This window comes from Pocillopora verrucosa, chromosome 12, assembly GCF_036669915.1.
Source record: "Pocillopora verrucosa isolate sample1 chromosome 12, ASM3666991v2, whole genome shotgun sequence".
In the NCBI taxonomy this organism is placed as follows: domain Eukaryota; kingdom Metazoa; phylum Cnidaria; class Anthozoa; order Scleractinia; family Pocilloporidae; genus Pocillopora; species Pocillopora verrucosa.
In genome coordinates, this window is record NC_089323.1 from 7,275,342 (window position 1) to 7,299,883 (window position 24,542).

The window sequence follows — 24,542 nt, forward strand, 5'->3', positions numbered from 1 at the left end:
GAAAACTAATATCAATTGTTCGTTAACTTTTCACTCTCAGCGAATAGAAGAGTATTTTTTTACCGTCTTCCAATGTTTTCACAACCTTGGCGAACGACAATGGCCCAACATCACTAGATCTGGCGGCCACTTGGATCCGGTAGTTGGTGTGTGGATGAAGTCCTCGTATCTCGTAAGCAAATACGTCATTTGCAACTGTGTAAGTGTTTACAGTATTGCGTGACTTGTTGCAATAAACCTCATAGACGTATATACCATTTCCAATGAAAGTCGGAGCCTTCCATGTGACTTGAATCGATCTTGGTGACAGCACTTTAACACGAACATTTTTAGGCTGCCCAGGCGCTGAAGAAAAAAAATCATTAACTCTAGATCTGGATGCGATTTGCACTGCGATTTGTACTTTGTACAAGGTTTTTTTTGATATTCTAGGTTAACATTTATTATGCCTATGTGCATGTATTAGTTCTAAGTAATTCCTCAGGGTATTGGTAATATGTCACTCTCCTATGAAGTCTCCACAATATACGTCCCTGATTTCTATATTCACATTTTTTGTCTAGCTGAGCATGCGTAAGTTCCAAGTGACTCCTTATGATGCATTTAACATTTTATATGGTCAAGAGAAAAGATTCCTTAAAGAAAACTGCAATGACTCTTACACGACTTTTAAATGGACTGAATATATTAACATGGATTACTGCGTTCCATTGAATTACTAGCTACTCGCTGATCATTAACATATTCAAATTTTTAAAAATCCGCAGGTTACAAATTATATCCTACCTCCCTTTGAAGTTTTTACAGCATACGTCCCTGTGTAAGGCCCCTCACCAACGCCATTGTACGCATATAATGTGTAATAGTAAGTGGTCTTTTTCTGTAATCCTCTCACTACCATTTCGTTCTCTCCTGACACCTTGTATAGCCATTTTCCTTTTAAATTAGTAGTCAGGTACAAGCGGTATCCTGTTAAGCGACCATTTGGCTGACTGGGTGGTAGCCATGTCGCTTTGAATGAGGTGTCGGAGATTCCCCACGCTTGAACGTTTGTTGGTGGTGTTCCAGGAGCTAAGAAGTGAAGCAGATGCCAATTTAACATTACAACTCGAACTTCATGCACATGGTTTTAATATCAGAGGTAGGGATAGTGCATAGTGAGAGCACATGTCTCTCCCCCAGCGGCCTGGGTGGGCTTAAAGTCTCTGCCAGTCTTGAGGAACTGGTCTGATATCCTGAAAAAAATTATCTCCGGGATTGCTTCTTCGTTAGAATCATTTGTCTTTTATAAATGTATCAGTCATGTTGGGGGAAGCCCTCTCTCGATCCAGTTCCTTTCCAAAAACATTTTACGGAAAAAAAAACTCTTTGAATAGTGACATACCTTTTTCCAACGTTGTCATTTCAGCCAAAGGGCTAGGTTTGCTTAATCCTATGTTATTCACGGCAAAAACTCGGAACTGATAAGTAGTATAGGGCTCCAGGTTATCAAGTGTCGTAGAAGTTCGCCCACGAATGTCCTTTACCAGAATCCACTTGCTAGCGCTCTTTTCACGGTAATATAGAGTGTAAGAATCTATTGAGTGATTTCCAGTGGGTTGCCAAGTAACGGTGATCGAATGAGCGGTTCTCTGAGCCTGAGTGGGTTTAGTCGGAGTGAATGGCACCTCTGAAAAACAAGTGAAGGAAAACTTTATAATCTATTTAAGGGATTTGGTTTCTCCACAGCGGTGCTTCTCGTAAGATTAATAGAATTGCTTAAAGACCTGAAATGAGAAGTTGGAACCGTGGCATACGGACGAAGACTTCCTCAGGGAACATTCCTGACTTCAAAGGGATCTAAGTCCCAAAACGGTACAATCACCTGTTCAAATCATGCTTCACCAAATATTATTTCTTGGCTTCTTAAATCAAATATGCACACAAATCAATCTTGCCGATGTTATTACGGTTCCCTTTCAAAGCAGAATTTTATTTCGAATGGGAATTGATTGTAAAAATCGCGTCAAGGTGGAAGCGACGGTAATCCAGTCACAGTTTCAACGGAGACAATTTTAAATTATTTTTCTAGAACTATTTACCTTTTTTACTCATTTGTAACTGTTATGTCTTTTCTTCTTCTTAAGGAGAGAGTCTTAAAGGGATATTGGAACAATAAAGCGTTCAAGATCAAGACGAGTAGACTTTTTTTTTAAGACTTACTTCTAACAGTAACAGAAGTAGAAGCTCGAGAACTTCCTACGGAGTTTTTTGCAAAGCATGTGTAGTTACCAGACTTCTGGATATTTTCAATGGTCAACACGCCATAACCCACAGTGACTCCTTTATGCTCCCAGCGGATAGATGGCTGTGGGGTGCCTGTTGCTGTGCAGTTTAGGTGGACATCTGTCTCTGGGTTGACTGTGATAGGCATAGGGGGTTTGGTGATGACTGGCTTCGTGTTAACCACTTTAAAGAAAAACGCAGACGTCAGAATGTAAATCATAGCTAGAATAAGTATGATCATGGAAATGAAGCGTTAGCACCATTATAAAGTTTAATACAATTTTCCTTGTATCCGCAATGACAGACATCACTGCGAATTCCTCCCATCAACAGCAGGTTACCAGTCCTACTCTAAGGTAGAGAAAGGCACTTTTAACAAGAAACGTATTTTCCAAAACCATATGTGATTGGTTCCATCAAACGCTAACCTTGGGTTTGGCAAAGAATCATTAAGCCACTCATCACACTTGCAGGACTTCAGCGCCGCCTGCCTTATCACTATGTATAAATATAAATCTCAAACCAACCTATGTGCAAGAGTCTTGCTTGTCTGCTATAAGTCATTCCCAAACTGTTGTTCGCAACACAAACAAACAGTGAAGTATCTGAGGATTTCGCGTTTGACAATTTTAAAGCTCCTGGTCTGGGTATGCTGATCCTTGGGTCAGATAAGTCGACAGGCTTCGAATCTCTTAGCCATGATATTACTGGGGCTGGGTTCCCTGTGGCCCCACAGTCAAATGTAGCACTTCCTCCACTGACGACCCGCTGAAATGTGGGTTCTTTGCTTATTATTGGATATCCTGGCGGTGGACTGCGCGCTAGAGATATTTTCGAGAAGAACATTGTATTCTATTAAACACAGACCCATATCTAATGGATTAGAAGATGCTTACTTTATCAGAAATTAGCAAATGTTTCCGGAAGACTGAAGAGGTCAAACGCGGGTAAGGATGGACAATAGCCTGGCCATTGGTAATGAGCAAGGCAGTTAACTCGGTGAGATGCGAAACAACAGCGCGCGCACATGACGCGTTCTGTCCATTTACAAAAGCATGACGAGTTAACTGTCTCTTCAACTGTCCTATTTAACTCTCCTATTACGAGCATGACGCGTACACTGTCCTATTAGTGCTCAAATCGGGCTGGTGATAACCAGTCAGGTTCGAGAATTTTTTATAGTTTCGATTATCGAGATTACGAGGTAACCAAGTTTTAAAATTTCGGGGCAAAAGTCTTTTTACTTCTGATTTCAATCACCTCGATTACATAGAATTTGGAAAAAGAAGCGTTTGGTACTAAGTAAGGTAGATTCATGCGTCCGTTTTTCTACGGTATGTAATCTGGTGAAGGGCTAATACCAGAAACGTCAGCTTTGAAATTCTTTACAGTGGCCAATTAACATTACCAACTGAGTTGATACAACCAAATTTATCTTGCTCTATTCCCCCACCGAAACAGCACCACAGTTTCTTTAGAAACTTACCCACTCTATTCATTAACCTGGATTGAGTTTGATACACGACAATGAATTTTACGTCTTGTCGCTAAAACAGAGCACGAAATTAACGATAAAGGTCGTTAGACTTGTTATCAGTTAACGTGATTTACATTAATGAGTAGAAGTTAAAAATATCCCACTACTGTGGGAGAGAAGTGACAAATAAAAAGTAAACTGAAAACCAATTGGGATTTTGATGATATTTTGTCTACCATTGTGGCTACTTCCTGTGGGTAAAACAAACTCTTGAACAGCTATCTAGGGGGGTTTGTCTGCGGAAATTGACAATCTTAAGGACGTCTTTGACTTGGAACACACAAGGATGGATAAGAGAGCACGGGTTTTCTTAAAACTACAGGCTTCGAAAGTATATTCGAATTTGTAAGGCAGATATTAAAATCCCCAATTTTGAACAGCTTGTCATAATCGTACCATCAAAATACGATTTAAGGAACACCGTAGCAATTAAATTTACTTCTGGAGCTGACAGATCTATGGTACAACTCTAGATAGATGCATGTAGATGAATCACTGTATTATCCAATTTTTCGGGTGGGATCACATCGAGTAAAAACGAAAAAAGGAAAAAAAGACACACGCAAAGAAAAACAAAACTAGCGTAAACTTAAAGCAAGCATTTGTTTGGTGAAACCTAAATCAACGCTCTGTCTATGCTGATTTGCGTGACTTCCTGTTTATCTTTCGATAAGGTAAAAAGTAAAGGAGATATTTAATGTGTAATTACCAAAAGGTGTCTCATTACTTACTGTAAACAAGTAGAGAAATGCATAAGGCAAACCCGTGAGACTTATTTACCAAGCATTTAAACAACAGTAAACTTTAATAAAGGCTTTCTAAAGAACTCCACAACAGATAACAATAGGACAGATGGCTTCACACGAACGATGTCAAATATTTACAGAACAAGGGAGTCCTTACGAAAATTTACTTGTTACTAAAACAAATTGCACTGCAAAGAACTAAACCACATAAGGTTCTTTGAAAGTCAATAATTACTAGAAAGTACTTGTAAAAAGGAAATGAAAAAGAGCTCGAATAACAGAAACTAAAGAACAGAAAGTGTATTGATGGTACAGCTAATATGGTGACGTTGGAACAGTATCTTCCAAAGCTAAGGAACATTCACGAATTCTTCTCGACAACCGTGGCATTCAGTAACTGTATACTGATAAATTGTGATAAATTGGTGAAATAGTAAAAAATTTAAAATAATAATAATTATATATATATATATATATACATACATATATATATAAGTGAAAGAATCAAAGAGGACGCATCGATTCTCTGTTACTCAGAGTTTCGCGCCTAAGCGCTCGTCAGACAGTTGTCTGAGGAGCGTTTAGGCGCGAAACTCTGGGTAACAGAGAATCGATACGTCCTCTTTGATTCTTTCACTTATATATACTCAGCTCTGCTACCACAGCATTGAGCACTTTATGCCAAGGTAGACTCTACCCCCACATTTATATATATATATATAGAAAGGAATAAGTCGCCTGTTACAAATAACGCATAGACTGTTTTCGCTCAGCATATGACATTCCTACCACAAAAAAGGCTTCTGCAAAATCATTTGTTGGCCATATGAACTACAATGTAATTTCACCAAGAAAATATGCGATAGAACTTATCTAAACATGTAGATTGACTAAATTACACTAGGTGTTAAAAACAACTCCTGACTTAAAATGCGTTGAATCGAATGTCAGACATCGCACACTTTCGACACAGTTGTTATAATAACTCTTTTGGTTCTGTGTAAACAACCCCCAGACAAATTTCGCTTCACAATACCCATTTGTAGTAAACGTTTTGACTGAGCCGGAAGTCATAGTTTATCCGAAAATTAAATTTGTAATGTAGTCAAGTTTCACCTTCACCAACACTTTTAAGAGAGTCAAACGGTTTCAATGTACCGTATGCTTTGAAAAAGCGGATTAAAAGCTTCGTGGTGGTCTGGTTTTGTTTTCTAGTTGTTTTGTTTGGTCTCTTGCATGTTTTTGCTGTTTCGTGTTCCTATCTGTTCCACTAGTACGGTTACAAGTCTTTGGACATGCTACAAATCATGACGGTTACATGTCAATCAAGCATTCCGCCGACCGCTTTGAGTTCATTGCTCCATAACCCAGGGGTTTCCCCGTTAGTTTTGGACGCGAACGCGGGTTCATTACAATTTCCTCTCCGAGGTAAAAAATTACTTGGATAAGGTTTTAAAAAATGAGGAAGAGAGAAACAATATCTTTTTTTCCTTATAGTACTGGTCCGAAAACGGTTCACCGAAGGTACTTTTTTTCAACATATAGCCACAATGTGCCTACTCAGGACAACGTTGAAATTAAATTAATTGAGGTGACATTTTTATAGTTTTACTGAAGTGAAGCTGGTGTAAAATCATCGGTAGACTACAAATCTGAAGTAACAAAGCTGGAAGAATGCTCTCTGCAATCAACTCTGACTAAGAATCCAAGTTCAACTTTTTTCATACTGTGCTTGCTATCTAACATTTTTTTAATAAAAGAAAACGATATTTCATATAAAAGTTTAAGGTCAGATCATCAAAACATACATGTATTTACCAAAAGGTTACAACTTGCAACGATACCACCCAATTGTAAAATTAAGTTATCAAAAATTTTTCCAGTTGCCATTATGACCAAAATGGTCGAGGCATGAAGCAGTCTGCATACATTGTACAAAAACATGTACACGTTACGCTTACATACTATAACTAATGAATGACCACAGACTCACGTTTGTAAACTTTCAACCAAGCTTTTCCTGACCGCGCCATACCATTCACATTGGAAGCAATGCACTCGTAGTAGGCTTCATGATCGACTTGCCTCAGACGTATTTTTATCACTTCACCATCTGGGATGGTCATCTTGCTGATTCTGATACTATTAGCCAAAACTGTTCCATTCTTGTACCATGTGATGATTGGGTTTGGTGTCCCTGTAACTCTGCATACTATGTGAACAAACTTTCTTTCGACACCTCCATTTGGGGCTTCCAAGACGGCTGTTGGAACTGTTTACCAAAAAAATCATAGATCTAAATGTTAGAAAAAGTAAATGAAAATGATTCTATGCATTACACATACTTGACAGGTGTAGGTGATGTACTAACTGATATTTTTCTTTATTCTCATTACTTGTCTGCTTGATATTGTATTGATGAAGAGAGGAGAAATTCTGTCTTGGTCACTCAAGGGAGTTAAAGATAGATATCACTGAGCACAAGTCAAGACAATGCTTTGTAGACCCCACAATCAGATTATTAGAATTGATGTTGCTGAAAATAAAAGTGAATGCAATAGTGATTTGCTATAATGACCACAACTTAATCAGTAAGGAAAATAATGCCTGAAAAAGATTCAGGCCTGTATGGAAGCTGAACCCCCACCCTCTAGGGTACCATTGCAATGCTGTACCAATTGACCCAACAAGCTCAAACAAATGGAAGCATTGTGTTGCATTTTTCCTTAGGCAAGGTCTCAGAAGATGGTACTCTTTACCTGAAAATTACCTATGGGCTTTACTGTAGACATCCAATGGCACTAATTAAGAATCAAGTGATTCCTATAACCACTCAATTGAATTCACCTTTTAGGCTTTAGATTTCATGTGTAATATCCTGTGATTTTGATGTAAAAAAAACTGGGAAAGTTCAAACATTGAGTTAACCATCCACTATTTCGGTTTCGGCATTTTGTTATTATATGTATAATTTCTAACGCCATGAGGTGTTTCTGCTCAAAATTGTTGTGTCTAAATGCTTATAATATTATGTATAGCCTTTTGTTTTCCCTTGGGCAATTCAAAGAGGGAGCAGTTCGCCACCCAAGGGGTAGTTTTCATCCATATCCACCAGACATAAATAGAGTCATACTAGATGAAAATGATATTCAAAATTACACAATAAATATTATTCTTATCGCTGTTGGTTGGCAAACATTTAAGTGTAGTTTGTGCCTTTTATTACATAATCATTTATTACCTAATCATTTATTACATAATCATTTATTACATAATCTACATGTTAAGCACGAAGATGGTCAAGTAAAACCATGTTTAGTGGGAAATTTATGCCCACAAACTGCTGAAGTTATCAAAATTGTTGTGTCTAAATGCTTATAACATTATGTAGAGAATTTCTTTTTTCCCTTGGGAAATTCAAAGAGGGAGCAATTCTCCACTCAGAAGCTAGTTTTCATCTGTATCCACCAGACATAGCTAAAGTCATGCTAGGTGAAAATCATACTCAAAATTATACAATAAATATTATTCTTGTCGCTGTTGGTTGGCAAACATTTAAGTATAGTTTGTGCCTTTTATCACATAATCATTTATTACATAATCTACTCGTTAAGAATGTAGATGGTAAAATAAAACCATATTTAGTGGGAAATTTGTGCCCACAAACTGCTGAAGTTATCAAAATTGTTGTGTCTAAATGCTTATAATATTATGTATAGAATTTCTCTCTTTCCTTAGGCAATTCAAAGTGGGGGCAATTCTCCACCCAGCAGGTAGTTTTCATCTATATCCACCAGACATAAATAGGGTCATGCTGGATGAAAATGAAACTCAAAATTACACAACAAATACTATTCTTGTTGCTGTTGGTGGGCAAATATTCAAGTGTAGTTTGTGCCTTTTATTACATAATCATTTATAACATAATCTGTTATTACATAATCTCATTATATCACAAATGCTGCATTCTTGAGAAAGACTCATAAATTTATACTTTAACAAAAAGAAAATATGCTCAACTTTAATGCACATTGCGGTTGACAAGGGCTTTTACATCATCAACAAAATTTAGCAATGGAAACATCAGCATAGAATCTGATAGTATGAGTCAAGTTTGTACTTAGAACAAACATTCCAATGATTATAATTGATTTTTGGTCAATAGATGTAATGAATAGAATTTTTTCCCTTAGGCAGTGTCTCAGTTGGTGAGACACATCTGATGTAAGTTAATATATAGCTTTAATATATTTTTCATCAACAGATGTGATGAATAGCATTTTTTCCTTTGGGCAATGTCTTAATTGGTGAATCATGATTGGAAGCAGAAATTGATCTTGTATAGTCACCAGATATGATTTAGTATTTGGATCATGTTATATTCCGATGATCCTTATACTGTGAGCATATAATTAATTGCTAAATTATAGTAAATGGAGAATAAACTGAAGTGTGACTGTGAATACTTGAAAATCACATATGTGAACTACAGATAAAGAAGTGAATATGAAAGCAATCTTGTCAACTGTAACCCACATAACAGTTGAGCAAATAGTCTTTTTGTTTGAGTAAAAATTTATAAGACATTCTTAAGTTAAGTAAACAGATGGCACGCTGATACTAAGGCTAATAACTTTAAATTTATTCCTTGTTTATCATGGAACAGATATCAAGTTCTGTAGCTGTTTAGATTGCAGCATTTGTGATAGAATGAGATAATGTAAAAAGAGATTATGTAATAATTGATTACATCATTTCTGTACTGTGGATAACTCAATGCCTGGCAGAGTTTCATACAAAAAAAAAGCCGAGTATCAGTACTGCAGAGGTCATGAGTTCAAATCCCATACTGGCGTGAATTTATGAATACATTACATAACTGTTCAGCACTTACATAATGTATTTACTATTTGTCACTGAACATGGCCCATGTTATATCCAAGTGATGCGCAGAATTACATAATCAAATATTTGTTTATATTGGAAGTATTTCATTGCATGCAACTTCTCTCAGCATGAAACTCTTCACATCACTTATTGTGAACAGATATCTCAAAATATGAATGGGGATGTTTAGAATCACTCAGTTTAATAATTATGGCTATTAGGAGGATAATTAGAAATGAAATTTAGCCTTGTTTGCCACTGACACTACAAATAAACAGAGCATGTTATTATATGCAGTTGTAGCATGTGATAATTGCATTCCTGTGAATGGTATGAGATTGTTTCATGGTTTATTGGTTGCCATCCTTGGATTTATTTTAACCAAATGACGGCACACAATGTATAATAGTCTTTATAACAAACCAGATACATACATACATGTCCATAGCTAATGAACTTGGAGTTTACCACAAGGTCGGTCAGTTTTTGGTGAATCTGCCCAAAAGTCTGAGAATCACTTATTACCCTTAGTTCGGAAGACAACAATTCAATTTTCTGCACTTAAAAATGTCAACTTTTTAATTTATAGACATCTGCAAATAGCATATGATTGTACTTGTCATCTATCAGCTTCATATGTGTTGTATAATCAACACGAGGACGCTTTGCCAAATTTTCTGGAATTTTTCACCTTGATATTTCTGACTTTGACCATAGGAGTATCTTTAATTGATAATTGTTTAACAATCCAATAAAAAAGATTTGAACATGTCCAAAATTCAAGTTATTTTCTTATTTATTAATTTGAAGTTCAGTGTAAATGAATACAAGTGGATAACCCAATTCAATTTTAAAGTATGAGTATTTGGCTGTTTTGAAAATGTACATTTGTTAGATTCCTTTAGCTTAAGCAGACAAAGAAAATTTAATACTTCAATTGCCTAGCGTTCATCTAATGACAGATAACAGGCCTCAAAGATTGCAGTACAGATTCAGGGATATTTCTGTATTCCAAAGCTTGCAAAAGTAATCGACATAGTTCTAAAATTGTTTCGATGAAAAATTTCACAAATCTGCCAAAGTTCACAGTAAGTATTATATTTTATTTTGGAGAACAGGTGACTAGAGTTCATGATCAAACTGCAATATCTAGCATATTGTGCATCACAGTGCTCGTCAGAAATATATGCAATTTAACAAAAACAGCTGACTATGAATTTTACATGTACTTGGCTTTTCAATGTGCTTCTAACCCACATCAAGGGTTTGAAAATTGATCAGAGAACTTCTTTAAAACTGGAAAACGTTAAAGACTTCTTCACACTTACATCCCCTCCAGAGCAGTAGACGAGTTACATAGAAATACACCCATAATTTTGAAACATCCCTCATGCATACAAAACACAGAGGGCACAAATATGATAACTGTTTGATAGATTTCTATATTCCCTTAACTTTTTCCACTGAATATTGAGAGGAGAAGGGTTATACCATTCTCTTGTGAGTGTAAGAGTTACATTAACAGCTTTATTAACTGTCAATGTACAGTTCCTTTGGCCTGGAAACTCTATTTTAAGGCAAAGCTTAGTGATAGACAATACGCTGATTAATTTTTTATGAGTTCATTTTTCACCCAAGAATATCCCACATTTTCAATCTGAGTGAAAGATTGTTTAACTTAATTATGAATAGTTTAAACTGAAGACATGCAAATAGCACCGAAAGGTAGCCAGCCAGTCTGCCGAGAAAAACTAATTACTCCCTGAAATGGGTGATAGAGGAAACTAAGCCATAACTCTCAAGGATGCTGAAGATTTTTGCGTTATTCTTAGAACGATTGATTCAGCTGGAATGTGTGAGCTCTCTTGAATCTTCTGGGTTATTTCAATTAGTTACGTTTTGCTGGGTTTTACGTCAAGAAGTCCACATGTGCTGTGTATTAGAGCTGAAGATAGCAGATGACAGACGACGATTGTAGTTAATGATGAATCACAAAATCGCGCATTTTGTCTAATCTTGGCAAAGCAGTTGTTTTGAAGGGCTGATAAAAACAAAAATCTCTGTATCTCTTCACCGCTGAATTTAGATCAGGGATATTCAAGGAATGCGTGATCATGATTCAATGAGAACAACCACCTTGCATTTGGTTTAAAAACTCCACGAAAAGTCATTCAACAATGGCATATGTCTCTTCTCTAAGCAACGCATGATAAGCTGGGAATCGTGAAAGAATCGTTAATTTTACTCGTATGCGAAAAGTTCAAACTCTGCATTTTAAAACTATATCATGTTTACGGAAACCGCAAACGATCCATAGATATTTTTACCAAATTGGACTTCCATGGATTTTTAAGTCAATTATATTAAATGCGAATTTTAGGCTCCTCTTATAATAAAGATAACGGGAATCAAAGGAACATGTACATGAATGTTACCTCAAGGAGAATAAGCTAATTTAATCCCATATATTTGATAGACTTAATAACAAAGTATGATGACGGATTTGATGAATTAAAAAATTCGAACGAGTTCCTTATTGCCCACAAAATAAGCTTTTCCTTTTTGGTTCACATCACTGTTTTCATGAATCAAGTACAGCGCTATGTCTATATCAACTTTATCTACGCTATAATTTTTTTTTTTGATGAACATAGCTGCTGCGAGATACTTCGGTGAATTTCCGGCAAGAAATCCATACAATCTGATAGAATAAGGCTAAATTGACTTCCAAAGTTATCCTATTAAGTAATAAACTAAAAACCGAGAAGCGAATGTTGAGTAAAGAGAGAGTTAACGTTGCCGAAAAACGTGAAATGGTATAGCACTTCATAAGATCGCCCTGGTTTCCAAGCGCTAAGTTGTCAGAAACGCATTAATGTACAAGGAATTCTCTTTTAGCATCGCTGATTCTCTGCAGATGGATACCTAACCGCTTAATGATTTCTGATGATACGACTAACAATGAATTCCATGAATGAAAGCAAAGGGTACACTGATTCACAAGACTGCACGTTGCTTGTTCGAAATGAAGCTCTTTAATTTTCATCTGTTCGAGCGAGGAGCTGATTTATCGCTTACGGCTCCGATTTGCTTCAATGTGTAATGATTTTGAATGAATAACATTTTAAAACGACGATTACCTTACATCCACAATCTGGTTTCTATAATGGACCAAGCAACCACAAACTGGAAGACGGGTCACTGAACTTACCCACCCCTCCGCGAGGTTTGTAGTAGATTAGGACTATTTTAGACAACAAACACGTCAGATGTAAGCAGATGAAAGCACCTTGCGGTTTCCAGAGTAGAATTTATGAAATTCAATAGATAAAGGCGGAAAGTGGTTTAGATGTAAAGAGAATTGCTGAAGCGGTTGCTTTTAACTCTTTTGTGTTGCAGCCCGCAGTTAACAGATTGCAGTGGATTTCAGATCAGAGTCGCAAAACAAAACTTTGTTTGCTTTTCTTATTCACAACAAAAACATTTCCCATTTCGCAGGTCACGGTATTAATTGGGTGCAAATTCAAATAAATCTGCGTTTTCTCGTTTATAATTTGGCAAGTTCGTTGTCGTATTTTAATACAAGGCAGACGCTGTTGAAAGGAGAGAGTATTGCAAACTGCTTTTTATTTTCTGTTCGAGAGCGCTAAATTCAATGTACTTCTCAACTGTCAAACGTGATAGAATTTTTATCGATCATACTAAAAGCACGGAAATACCTTTGTACTAATTTCAAACTCGTTTATTCTTAAAAACGTGTGGATATTCTGAAATATTATACTGCGGATCAAATACCCGAGAGTTCTCGGAGCGGAAAAGTAAAACACCCTGAAACAAAACCGCCTTGTGTAGGCCAGGGCCCAGTTGTATAAGGGCAGAAAGCGATTTATTCAATAGATAAATCGCTATCCAGTGGATAAGTAATTGTGAGACGTACTGCGCTACCCAGCGGATAAGTGATTGTGAAACATATGCGCTATCCACCGGATAGAGATTAACTCAGTGGATAGTGCTATCCAAGCTTCAAACAACCGAGGCCTCTGGAGTTTATAATTGTAGCTACGTCCAACAGAGCTGTTGATAAAATGTGTTGAAAATTCGATACGCAATCCAGATTGACTTTTCAAACAACGTTAAAAGCTCTGTGTAAATTTTGATGGAGAGTTTTATCGTATGTGATGCCGCTAAAATAGTTTAAGTCTCGATTAATATGAAATTATACACCAAGTGGACACCCTTGCTAATCATGAACGAATCTCTTTCCATCCCAGTTTTCTACTTCGTTCTTTTTTCCCAAAAAAAACGCGTCGTTGACGTCTTCGTTAAAAGAATTGACATGTTTTCAATGTATGTCATAATCATATCATGATCGACTGCTATTCCATTGTTCTTGGCAAAAATATCATTTTCAAGGCCATCGCCGAATTCGATCAATAAAATATTGCACGTCTGATATTTAAAGTCTTTGCCGTTACAGTGAACGGCTGAATCTGATCAGTATTGGATCTTGAATTCTTGAATTGTGTCCTAGACCACTTGATTATTACTCTCGAACGCAGCAGACCATTTTACAAACACACTTTTTTAACGATCGCCCAGTACAATTTGCTTGTTTATGAGATCGTGCCGTGGAAGTCATGATCTCTTTCTGTTAGGAATTTGGCTAACCTTCGGTCCTCAGATGTTCGAGGAAATGTTACAATAGTAAGAAACTGACAGAAGAATGAATTTGGGCACCTAAGGATAGTTTCATAGCAAAAATCAATTAGAGTTACACGCGCTCAAATAGCCAATGAAAGGAACAATTCTATATCAGTCAATAGACAGAGTTTAGCTATACAAAGGTCGCGTAGGATTTCAGTCTTTTCTTATTCGTCGCTTAAGCCGTAGTTCGAGACATCAATTCAATATTTTGATAATCGAAAGTGGAATACACGAGTAATCATTTCACTGAGACCGCAATGATAATTAAGTTAATTCAGATAGCTTTGCGAAATGAGAAAAAATACAAAAGCCGCATAGCAACTGATTGATTCGTGGGAGGAAATTTTATCTTCTGTCCTCTCAACCTCAACTCCCAGTTTGATGATTGCATTCATCAAACATCCTTTATCGAAGAAATAAATGGTTTAACTCACATGAGCGAATATGGGCTTTCTATTTGCGTTTTGGTCAACGATTATTGTTTACCAAATTATCGAGCTTGCCGAAGAGTTAGATTCACAAAATCGATTAAATGTTCAGATGATTCCTCAATTATTTCGGAGGAAAAAAACATCTTGATGTCTGTTTTAACAGCAGCCATGACTGCGTTCAAAATTTATGGCCCATTTATCGGTTACCGCTTAAGTTTTCATTCATCAAAGTGCGCTAGAAACCATTATGTTATTTTCATAGGAACCTAAAGTGAGGAGAACGGAAGTCATATGTGCGAAATATAGCTATTCTAAGTAAACATGTTGAACACGGCTCTTACCTTCTCCTTGGACGAAAACCACGAGTTGAACAGTCCACATCGAGAGAAAAAGCCAAGCGCATCTAAAACATAATAATTCCATGTCGGTTGCAAAGCTGATTTCCACGGTGGGTAGATTTCACCGTAATCGCTTGTAGACTTCAGTAGTTCGCTTGATTGCCTTCGCGGTTAGCGTATTCTTTGAATGAAAATGAAGAAAAACTACAATTGGTTTTTAAAATTCATGTTTATAGAATGGGTGCTTTAAAACTATTGGTGAGATTTAGCTCTAACAGACGGTTAACATGGGAGACAATTGTTCGCTTTCCTCGGCGCGGCGTTGTATGAAAATTGATTTATATGACAGCTCCTACTCGTCGCGGTTCATTGACTCATAGGTCACGTGTCTGACGCCCGTGAACCGTAGCTGACAATGTAATGACAAAGCTTCAACATCTCCCGAAAGCAATTACAAAGTGACACATGATTCAGAACAATAGCATACCGAGAATTCCCTGGGATTAGGTCCAGTAATTGTGTTTGGTTTTGCAATATAAACAATTATCGATTCCAAATGACTTTCTGGCGTAAATTAATAAAAATATTGTTTGTCGACTCAAAGAAACTGTAGTTATATTTAGTCTGTGGTAATCTTGGAGGGGGTCACCCCTTGTGAGATTGAGAGAACTGTGTACAGTAACTTTAACGTTTTCGCGTGTTAAACGTTCCATAACCCTTGAAAGGTATTACCTGATGGCAGAGCGTGAGAACAAATCAATTAAGGCGTGCGCACGAAATATATATCCGCGCGAAATCTGCCGTTCTCGGCCCACTCTTCCCATTTCCTTGGCCGAGTGGTCACTCTATGATCATGTGGCAATGTTTTAACCCTTTAATACCCTGATCAAATTTGTCATTCTCCTTACTGTCAACCATACAATTTTTATAATAGAATAAGAGAGATAGTACGTTTTGAGCTCGGTAAAGAAATAGGGTAAAATGGTTTTTTGTCTTGTCACGAGTTTGGGACAAAGAACACATTCCGAGTCCCCATGAAGAATCGAACCTCAGACCTTCGGGATCCACGCTCCGATGCTCTACCTTTGAGCCACAGAGACTCCACGGTGAGCGAGGTCTATTACGAAGTTCATATGACACACTTCCTGCATACTGCTAGGATCAGCAATGTCGATAGCGTCATGTTTGAAAATAGTGTGTGTCATATAAACTTCGTAAGAAACCTCGCTTACCGTAGAATCCTTGTGGCTCAGTGGTAGAGCATCGGAGCGCGGAATCCTAATTTCTGAGGCTCGATTCTTTAAGGGGACTCAGAATGTTTTCTATGACTCACGCTCGTGTCAAGACGAAAAACATTTTTATCCAATTCTTATAAGGTTAGCTCAGAGAATTTTACTAATGGATCAACTAATTATCCCCAAATTAATATATTTCTTTATTCTCAACACTCATCTGGTTGATATTGAATTGATTTTGTAAGGAGAAATTCTGTCTTGGTCACTAATGAGAGTTAACGGGTCCAAATGAAAACATCTTTGAAAGCACGTGTCACATTTTTTTGTTAGTTTTTTTGTTTTGTTTTTTTTCGTTTCTTTTTCGCGTTGGTCACATTCTGCAACGGGCAAAAGTATCAAAAAATGGAGAAAAAAGAATGAAATTAGTAGTTTGAAAGGAAAGCGCGATACTCAAATGAAAAATAATTTAAAAAGTGAAAAGAAAAAAGAATAGATGATAGCTTATGATTCAGACGACTAAAACAGAATGCACGCCACCATTTCGAGAAAATTCAGCTAAATTGGTTAAGTTAAACAAAATTGGGTTGGATTCTGTTACTTCGTCCGAGAATTGAAGCATGGGAAATCTTTAAGACACTCTGTTGCAATAACTTATCAAACTGACTAAGATCTTTCTTCGCTTTTTTTTTTCTTTTTCTTTTTGGTTTTTTATCTCAAGCCTGAATAATGGACTTTGGATCATCTCTATACATCATCTTTCTTTTCGCTGTTTACATCCATTTCTGTGAACCAGAATTGGAAAAAAAAACCATAACCTTAAAATCGTTGCTCCTTACAAGTAATTCTACACGAATTGGACCGAAATCAATTGGAAATATAGTCCACGGATCTTAACTTCGCAGTGTTTTCTTCTGGCGACGAAAAATTACCTTACCTTTGATTACGTAACGAAGGAAAAAAATTATAGACCTAGCATGGATTAGAGACTAAAATACAATGCGAAAATTACTGTAACAATTCAAGATCGAATTGAAAATTGAACAAAATTGCGAAAATTGCTCGGCAGTCAGAGTTAGTCACAGAGTTAGCCTCAGCCATGATAAATTCAACGCTTTTGAGTCGCACAAAAAAAAAAGAAAAAAACGCTCGTCAGTACTCAATAATTGAAGAGCATAAGCTATTTCATACGAAACTGCGCAACAAGTTTGTCGGGCTCCTAATTGAAATTAAGTTCTACAAATAGAGATATTTGAAGTTACCTGTTGATGCGGTACTGTCTTTCGACGAGGTCATAGTTTAAAAGTTAGAAAGCGAAAAGATGAATCGCCAGGAAGTCTTGATGAAAGAATTATTGTTTGAAAGGCTTACGCGAAAAGTTACAGTATAAAATTGTATCGGTCATATGAAAGTCACGATTGAAAGTAGTTATCCGCCACTTGGCCACCAAAGGTTATTGTTCAGCAGGTTACTTCGAATTCTCCCACCAGTATAAGTTCAGTGTCTCGACGGAGGGTTGTGAGAAAAACAAGCATGACTCAATGTCTTGGTGTAACACGAAACTCTCCATAGTAACAAACAAAAACTGTGAAGCTTTTAGAAAGGAGAATTGGTGTTTCGATCAAGGGAATCAACATAGACGAAATGTGATTAACAGGCGACACTGCAAGGGGTAGTTCCGGGAGGCAATCCTGTGACAATAGTTCACCTCGAGTCACCTGAACTAAGCTGTGAGTTTTTTTTTTCTTTTTTTCAAGCTCTTTGTTTCATTTTCCATGTTAGCTGGAGTTTATCAGAAAATTTATTTTTGTATGCAAACTATGTCAATACTAAATATGCCGAAGTAAAAAATGATTTCGCTTCTCGGGCACTTAAATTTAGACCAGATGTCCTAGAAAATAATCCCTCAGTAGTGTGATATTAGTGAGGGAAATGTTTGAAATGGGCGCGGCCTGTCGCCACGGGGATTCCTCGCTTGCAACCTGTTCGGCAGGTGCCGCACGTGCACCAAGTAGCCGTTTTTTGTTTTTTATATAGGTACGTAAAGGCAGTTGAAGTACCTCCATGATTAAAACAATCCCCGCATTTATGTCACGTTATCAATGATTCGGCCTCGCAGGCAAATTAAATCTTGAGAAGTATCTTGCGGTGATCACAAAAAATCTCCTCTCTTTGAGAAAAACAAAACACTCGAGATCCTCTTTAAGGTTCTTAGGGCAACGTTTGGCACGTGACGAGATGTGATAGGGCCTGAACAATGGAGGGATACGCATGTGCCAAGCTGGTATTGACCTCGCCTGCTTAGTTAATTTTATGTGATTATAGTAGACGCACAGTGTTTTGATTAAAGTATTGTATGGCTGTAAGTGCAGTCTAGGAAGCTTAGATCTTTATCATTCCACTTCTGTGATAACCATGGGGTCAGGGAGCCCTCCTGCACGTAATCTCCTTGTCATTGCTAAGTCATTCTTAACTGTACATGTATTATATACTTAGTATAAAATGGTATTACCTCGTGTTCTGTTTCCTTTGTTCGAGAAGAAGAACGTCTAAGAATTACCTGCAAAAGACATCAGAGAATATTGGATGTAGATAGAAGGTGATTTGGTCTTGTCGGTTTAACTCGGATTGAGCAATATCAAATTGTTTATTCGGCTCTGTATAGTGGTTCAACGTCGACAAGAGCTTAAATGGTAAACAATACAATATACTACACCACGTCGAGTTCGAGCACGTGAAGACTGCGCAGCTATTTCCGACTTCTCGTCGTAATGCATTCTTAGTCATTTTTACTGTTTCTATTGTAACAAAAGACCAAAGCCCTTCAGTTCTTGCCCTCACACGATTTTCTCGCCATCTTCTTTTTCAAATCAATTGCAAATCAAATCACAAAGTCACATGTTCTGTAATGCTGATAATTTTACGTTGAGAACTCCATTGAAATATTTGGCTATTGAAATAATATCGAATGACTGATTTTCATGTCTTCTGCCTCAAAAGAAGATTATCCCATAATTTGGTGACGATGATTGTTAAAAACAGTTGTACTAGTTCCAAGGCACAAGTGGTAAACTGGAATGCACTAAGCTTGTTAGATGAAGGAAAAGCATTTTTTTTCCCTCGGTTGTAGACTGTTGATTGAAATTACACACGGATTGAATTTTACCTACGGCGTGAGCATTCTTTCTCAGTTCCGTAAATTTTGAAAATGACATCGAACATCGAAGACTACAGGCAAAGAGAGAAAATAAGACATTTTTCGAAAAAGGAAAAGACACCAGATATATTGAAGCGAGTTAAATTGAACCTTGTCCTAACCTGTTCTACACAGAGTTGTGAGTTTCGAGTCTCTTTAGCCCTCCGTTTTCATCAGTACTTGTTGTTTACTAGCGAATGAAGCAAAACTTCTAGGAAAAGCTTTAAGTATTGTTATTTTGGTTATATAGTTCCGGCTCTGAACGAAATTTATGACTTCTTGGCTCAGGACAGCAGTATAATGGCGGGCGTATATACTCGCAACTTCTAAGTAGTATTCCGGCTTCGAACGAATACGTTCTCTTTTTTCAATCGCGAGTTCATCCTGTTGCTTCTGTCTGTGGTTACTCAACAGAACACTCTAGGTTTCAAAGTCTTCGTCAAGTTTTTCTATCCAATTTATTCCACAGTTTTGTTATTGTTATGCGTTTTTGTAGTTTCGTGCAAGAATGAACCCAAACAACATTATCAAACGGACGTTCTCGGACTCTCAATGAACCTTACGCAGTACTCTCCTCACTTAAAGACTATCAAACCCTTAAGTCGTAGAAATTTTGTTGGTTTAGGACACGCCATTACAAGTACGTGCTTAACTATTTGCCTGAGTAATTGCCAGAATGGACGAATTATTAAAGCGAGATTTCTAACTCACCAGGAGTTCTTACGTCACAAAATGTCACCCGACTGATCACGACCTACAATGTCATGATGTACGTACGTTCCTAATTTATCTAAGTATTTCTAATCGGCGTTAACATTTCCTGTCAAAGCTGGAACTGTAGACAGGTTTAGCTCAATTTGGTCTTGATGCGGCTAAGGTCTTCTAAGGACTCATTTATGTGGATTTTCTTCAACAAACTCCGAGAGTGTCTTTCTTCCAGTTAAAATCGAAATTATGTAGCCTTACTCTGTCACCCTTTCTCCAAAATTATCACTTAAAAACGCGATCACGGATGCCATTTTTTTATTCTTTCCACGAAAAAACCTTTGCCCTTGTCCCATACACCCGTGGCCTTGATTTGTTTTCACTCCGTGACCGGCTTTTATAGTTTTATGGTAGAAAAAAGAAACCCAAATTTTCTATTGTAACCAGGTAAGTGGCAAGCCGAAATGAACCACTTTTAAAAAAGACTTGTGCGAATAGAAAAGTTCCAGATTAATCCTTTACCTCCTAATTGTAAGTGCTATCTGATTTCTGTCTACATTATGACAAAAGAAATTATCGCTAACTGAAGAAGCTCTTGATTGTTTGACAAATTCTTCATGACGATGCAACAGAAAATGTGCAGAGAAAAATTTTGGAGAATAAGCCTTCTGATGTTAGGGTGCCGTAAAAGGTTTTGTCTCAAAAACACTTCAGAATTTGTCACTTTTCTAATATATTCACGTTATAGCCAAACACACAAAAACTTGCCATACAGACTGATTTTGATAGAGACGACAAAAACTTTCTGCCTCGATAACGAACTGTTGGTGATGTGCGAAGAGACTTTGCTTTGAGCTTATTCTGCTCAGTGCAAGCTAAGTCTTCATATGAATTATACTGACTGCATAATCTCCAACAACAACTTGACTGTTTTTATAAATGCGCTGTTGATGAGAGCCTTTCGTCATGAATTTGTTTTAACATAACAACTCTGAAAATCGCTTTATCGTGTTATATTAAACGTGTAGTCTAAAAAAACAAAAATTTGGCTTAAACGTTGATGCTAATCTGATGAGTTATAATAGCTTTTGTAGATCTCCGCGGTGGTCAAAGGACAATGCGAACAAACTGGATCCTTGTAGACACCAGCATGGAAATGTTGATCGTACGGGTGACAGTAAAACTTAATTTAGCAATTACAAGTACAAAGTGTCTACTGGATTCGATACTGCAATATATTAACTGAAGAGCTGTTTTCACTAGCATATCCTGTTCCAAGAACACTTGAACACAGTCCCTCCACCTACCCACCCATAAAGCTACCATGGTAAAGAAGTGCGAATGTCTAAACGCGCGCCAATTTTCCTTCACTGAATCGATAGCAGGGTGTTGAAAAGGCTGGAACACGCCCTAAAACGTTGTCCGCCATTTTAAGCGGTGCAAACGGAATAAATTTACAGAGTAGCCGTATAACGCCGGCTCTGAAAAACGTGGTGTGGAAATTTTTCGAACTTGAACGGTTTTGCTCAAGTTAAATAAATCGTTCGCAAGCGCTTTCATTACATTAATTTTTATTTGTCATCTGATCAAATGACCACAAAAAATGAAATAAAACAAATTAAAAACAGCAGCAACATCAACAACAACATTGATGCTGAATTACGCTTGAAAGAATTTCCTAAATCGAATGATTGATGAGAAGTGGTTTTGTCAAAATCGGATGACGTATTAAACTCGATAAGCCGTTCACTTGTTAAAACTCTCACAAGTTTATGTGAGAACCATCACAATCAATTGTCCTTCAATCAAATAATCTACAGGTATGCATGCTACAGTCAATCAAACCATTAAACGGCCTTCAAGACTCCTTCCTATTTACTCACTTCAATGGCCAGTGGAATGCATTTTTTCTAAGACAATTCAGTAATCGCTGTTAATCCCGATTCGCATATGTGAAACGCACCTACTTCGATTGTATTGCATCAGTTTTTGTTATACACTAAACCTGAGTTCCATTCTTTCTTGCCTTTAAGCCTCTTGCTACGGGAAAAGGAGGAGACAATGGACAGGAAACAATAAAAATCCAGTAAATAAGTGATTCATATGCACGGAAAATAGATAATTCTACTCAAAAAGGCCAAACAATGACTCAAAGCAAACAACGCCATGCATCACAAAAGCCTAGTTTTGATTTCGAACAACCAAAGTTTACAATCCCTGTGGCATCCATTTATTAATGAATCGCTTTTTCAGAAACGCATTTTCTTCACGCACCTAAATCTCGTGGAGGAAACCTTTACCCCATAAAAACTTTAGGTCCATAGACTGTTATAAAACCGAGGCGCTTGATTTAACATTCCTCAGAATATTCTTTTATTTTTATGCAGCCTTGATGTCTCGAAACATAATAGGTACTCTCGTTCTTGGTTTAGATTTGTATGTTTTATGGTACAAATGGATATTTTTAGCCGTCGTTGCCTTCACAATACAATTTAGACCAGACTCGTTGATATAAATGTCGCTAAAAGTTAGACGTGAGGAAGTTAGTGTTGCCCTGAAGACTAGGCAAGTGATTATACCTAAATGCCAACATTTCACTTACAGAACAATATCTCATTGAACAAAATTAATGCATAACCTGCTAATGAGGAAAACGGAATAACCTCGATAGAAAACCCATAACAAAACGCGGAATCAAATGGTGAAATAACTTCACGGCCCTTTGGGGACGTGAATGAATGACATGACCGCAGACTTAAACAAGCTGTAATTGCAGTATCCGTTGCGTCTTTGTAGTTTGAGGTCAATTAAAAAGACGTGATAGTCTTGAACTTATAGTTACACCGCAGCAAATCCTATCATCAATAAAGCATAGTTCAGGATACCTCTAGAATTACGTGCACATACTCTGAATAACCAGTCTCCACGAGAGGTGTTTCTACATGACAAAGACAATAGTAAATCGTTATTCGCGAGATTCTCACCTAGTTTTGCTGCCCCTGTCCTGAATGAAAGCACTACCACAGTAACAATGCACTTCAATAAGTTACTTTTCCTCCTTTAAAGTGAAACCACAAATAATTCCCTGCTCGATTCTATTCTGGCAATCGGCTCACTTTCATATACACTGTGCTATTTACAAACTGACTGAACTGATCGAGTAATCGCTTTACGTCTATTGCATTTGAATGGAACAGTTCAATTGTCTAGAAGTTTGAACCTGATTGGCTGACATCCACAACGACGCCCACAATCCTACAGACTAGACTGCCGCATTTTGACGTACAAGTATTTTCAAGTAGGACTTTTTATTTAGTGGTTATATTTCCTGTAAAATGACCCCCGTAGAGCATTTATGTGGCAAAAACAAGTTCCATCTTTCGCAGTGTCATTCGTGAGCCAAGTGCGTGTTGAAGTAAGAATTTAGCGTGAGAAACGTCGTATGGAGGACAATGAAGATGAAGCTGAACCTTGTACAAGTTTATATCCCTCATTTAATACTACTTTATTTTTAAAAAGCGACAGGGCTACAGTCATGGAATGTTCAATTCTGTCACGTTTCTGGAATAAACACTTCAAAGTAATAGAAAGAATCTTTTAGGAAGCGAGGGAGTTACTACCAAATCCACTTATAAAAACTTAGTGGTTTCCTCTCAAGTCATTCTACAACAATCTTGCTGTTTCTACCCTCTTATAGGGTAAAAAAATAAATGAAATGACTTTTTGTTCCAAAAACAACAGATGCCGACCATTACCGTTTGAAATCAATTATATCGGCGGCGAACTATAATTAAACACCTGTCCTTTCTTAACAAGTACCGGAGTATCCATATAAAGACTTGGAACTCTACCCAAACCGGAGACCAGTAAAGAAGATTTAAGCAAAGTATTTCCTCCTTAAACGGGATTATTCGTCGTTTTCCCACAGCTTTTAGAACCGTAAACATCCAAGGTCAAAGTTGGTTGTTTTTTACTGCAACACATTAAAATAGGCTACTGTTCAAGTTGTATTACATGAATCGTGTTTAGCGTGAGCAGAACTTTGCTTTTTGGTCTTGGTTCTAAAGAAAAGGCCTCGCACCATATCATTTCTTGGTTTTCTAAGGAGAACGACGAGAGAAAAGCATAGTGGCGTCAATTTCTATTGGTTGAAAAGGCTTTTAAGGAATGTGAGAAATATCACATCGGCTCAGTGGGGACTTAATTATTAAGAACAAATTTTATTAATTAATTTATTATCAGTTCGAGTACGTCAAAAGAGATGTCATCACGCCTGAGAGTAGTGCTATGCACTTTTTACACAAACCTTTTTCAAAATCATCAACGCTGGCCTCAGCAAGCAAGGAGTAGAGCACGGAGTGAGGTATAATCTCATAGATCTGAGTTCAGCCTCCATAGTTAGTATTTTGATTATCAGTAGGAAAATACAATCTTTTCTATCTGCTGAAGAACTCAACAAAGGCTGCCAAAGGATTGCAAAAAACTTGCTCAATTTAGGTCA

General features: G+C 37.2%; 1 protein-coding gene across 5 annotated transcripts in view; it reads right to left on the reverse strand.

Moving 5' to 3' along the window:
- Positions 1-24,542, reverse strand: part of LOC131790102 (tyrosine-protein phosphatase Lar-like) — a 58,289-nt gene that overhangs the window by 18,241 nt on the left and 15,506 nt on the right. For 2 of the 5 annotated variants that reach the window (XM_066159671.1, XM_066159670.1), the window contains 8 exons: positions 18,653-18,700; positions 14,912-15,089; positions 6,542-6,820; positions 2,793-3,086; positions 2,203-2,448; positions 1,385-1,669; positions 787-1,071; positions 64-345 (listed from right to left, as the gene is read on the reverse strand). In XM_066159671.1, coding sequence (XP_066015768.1) covers positions 64-345; positions 787-1,071; positions 1,385-1,669; positions 2,203-2,448; positions 2,793-3,086; positions 6,542-6,820; positions 14,912-14,993 — 1,753 coding nt within the window. In that variant the 5' untranslated portion in view covers positions 14,994-15,089; positions 18,653-18,700. Of the gene's footprint in view, positions 1-63; positions 346-786; positions 1,072-1,384; positions 1,670-2,202; positions 2,449-2,792; positions 3,087-6,541; positions 6,821-14,911; positions 15,090-17,402; positions 17,501-18,652; positions 18,701-19,458; positions 19,499-23,025; positions 23,184-24,542 lie in introns of those variants that run through there. The other 3 variants (XM_059107282.2, XM_066159672.1, XM_066159673.1) reach the window with 3 other exon arrangements.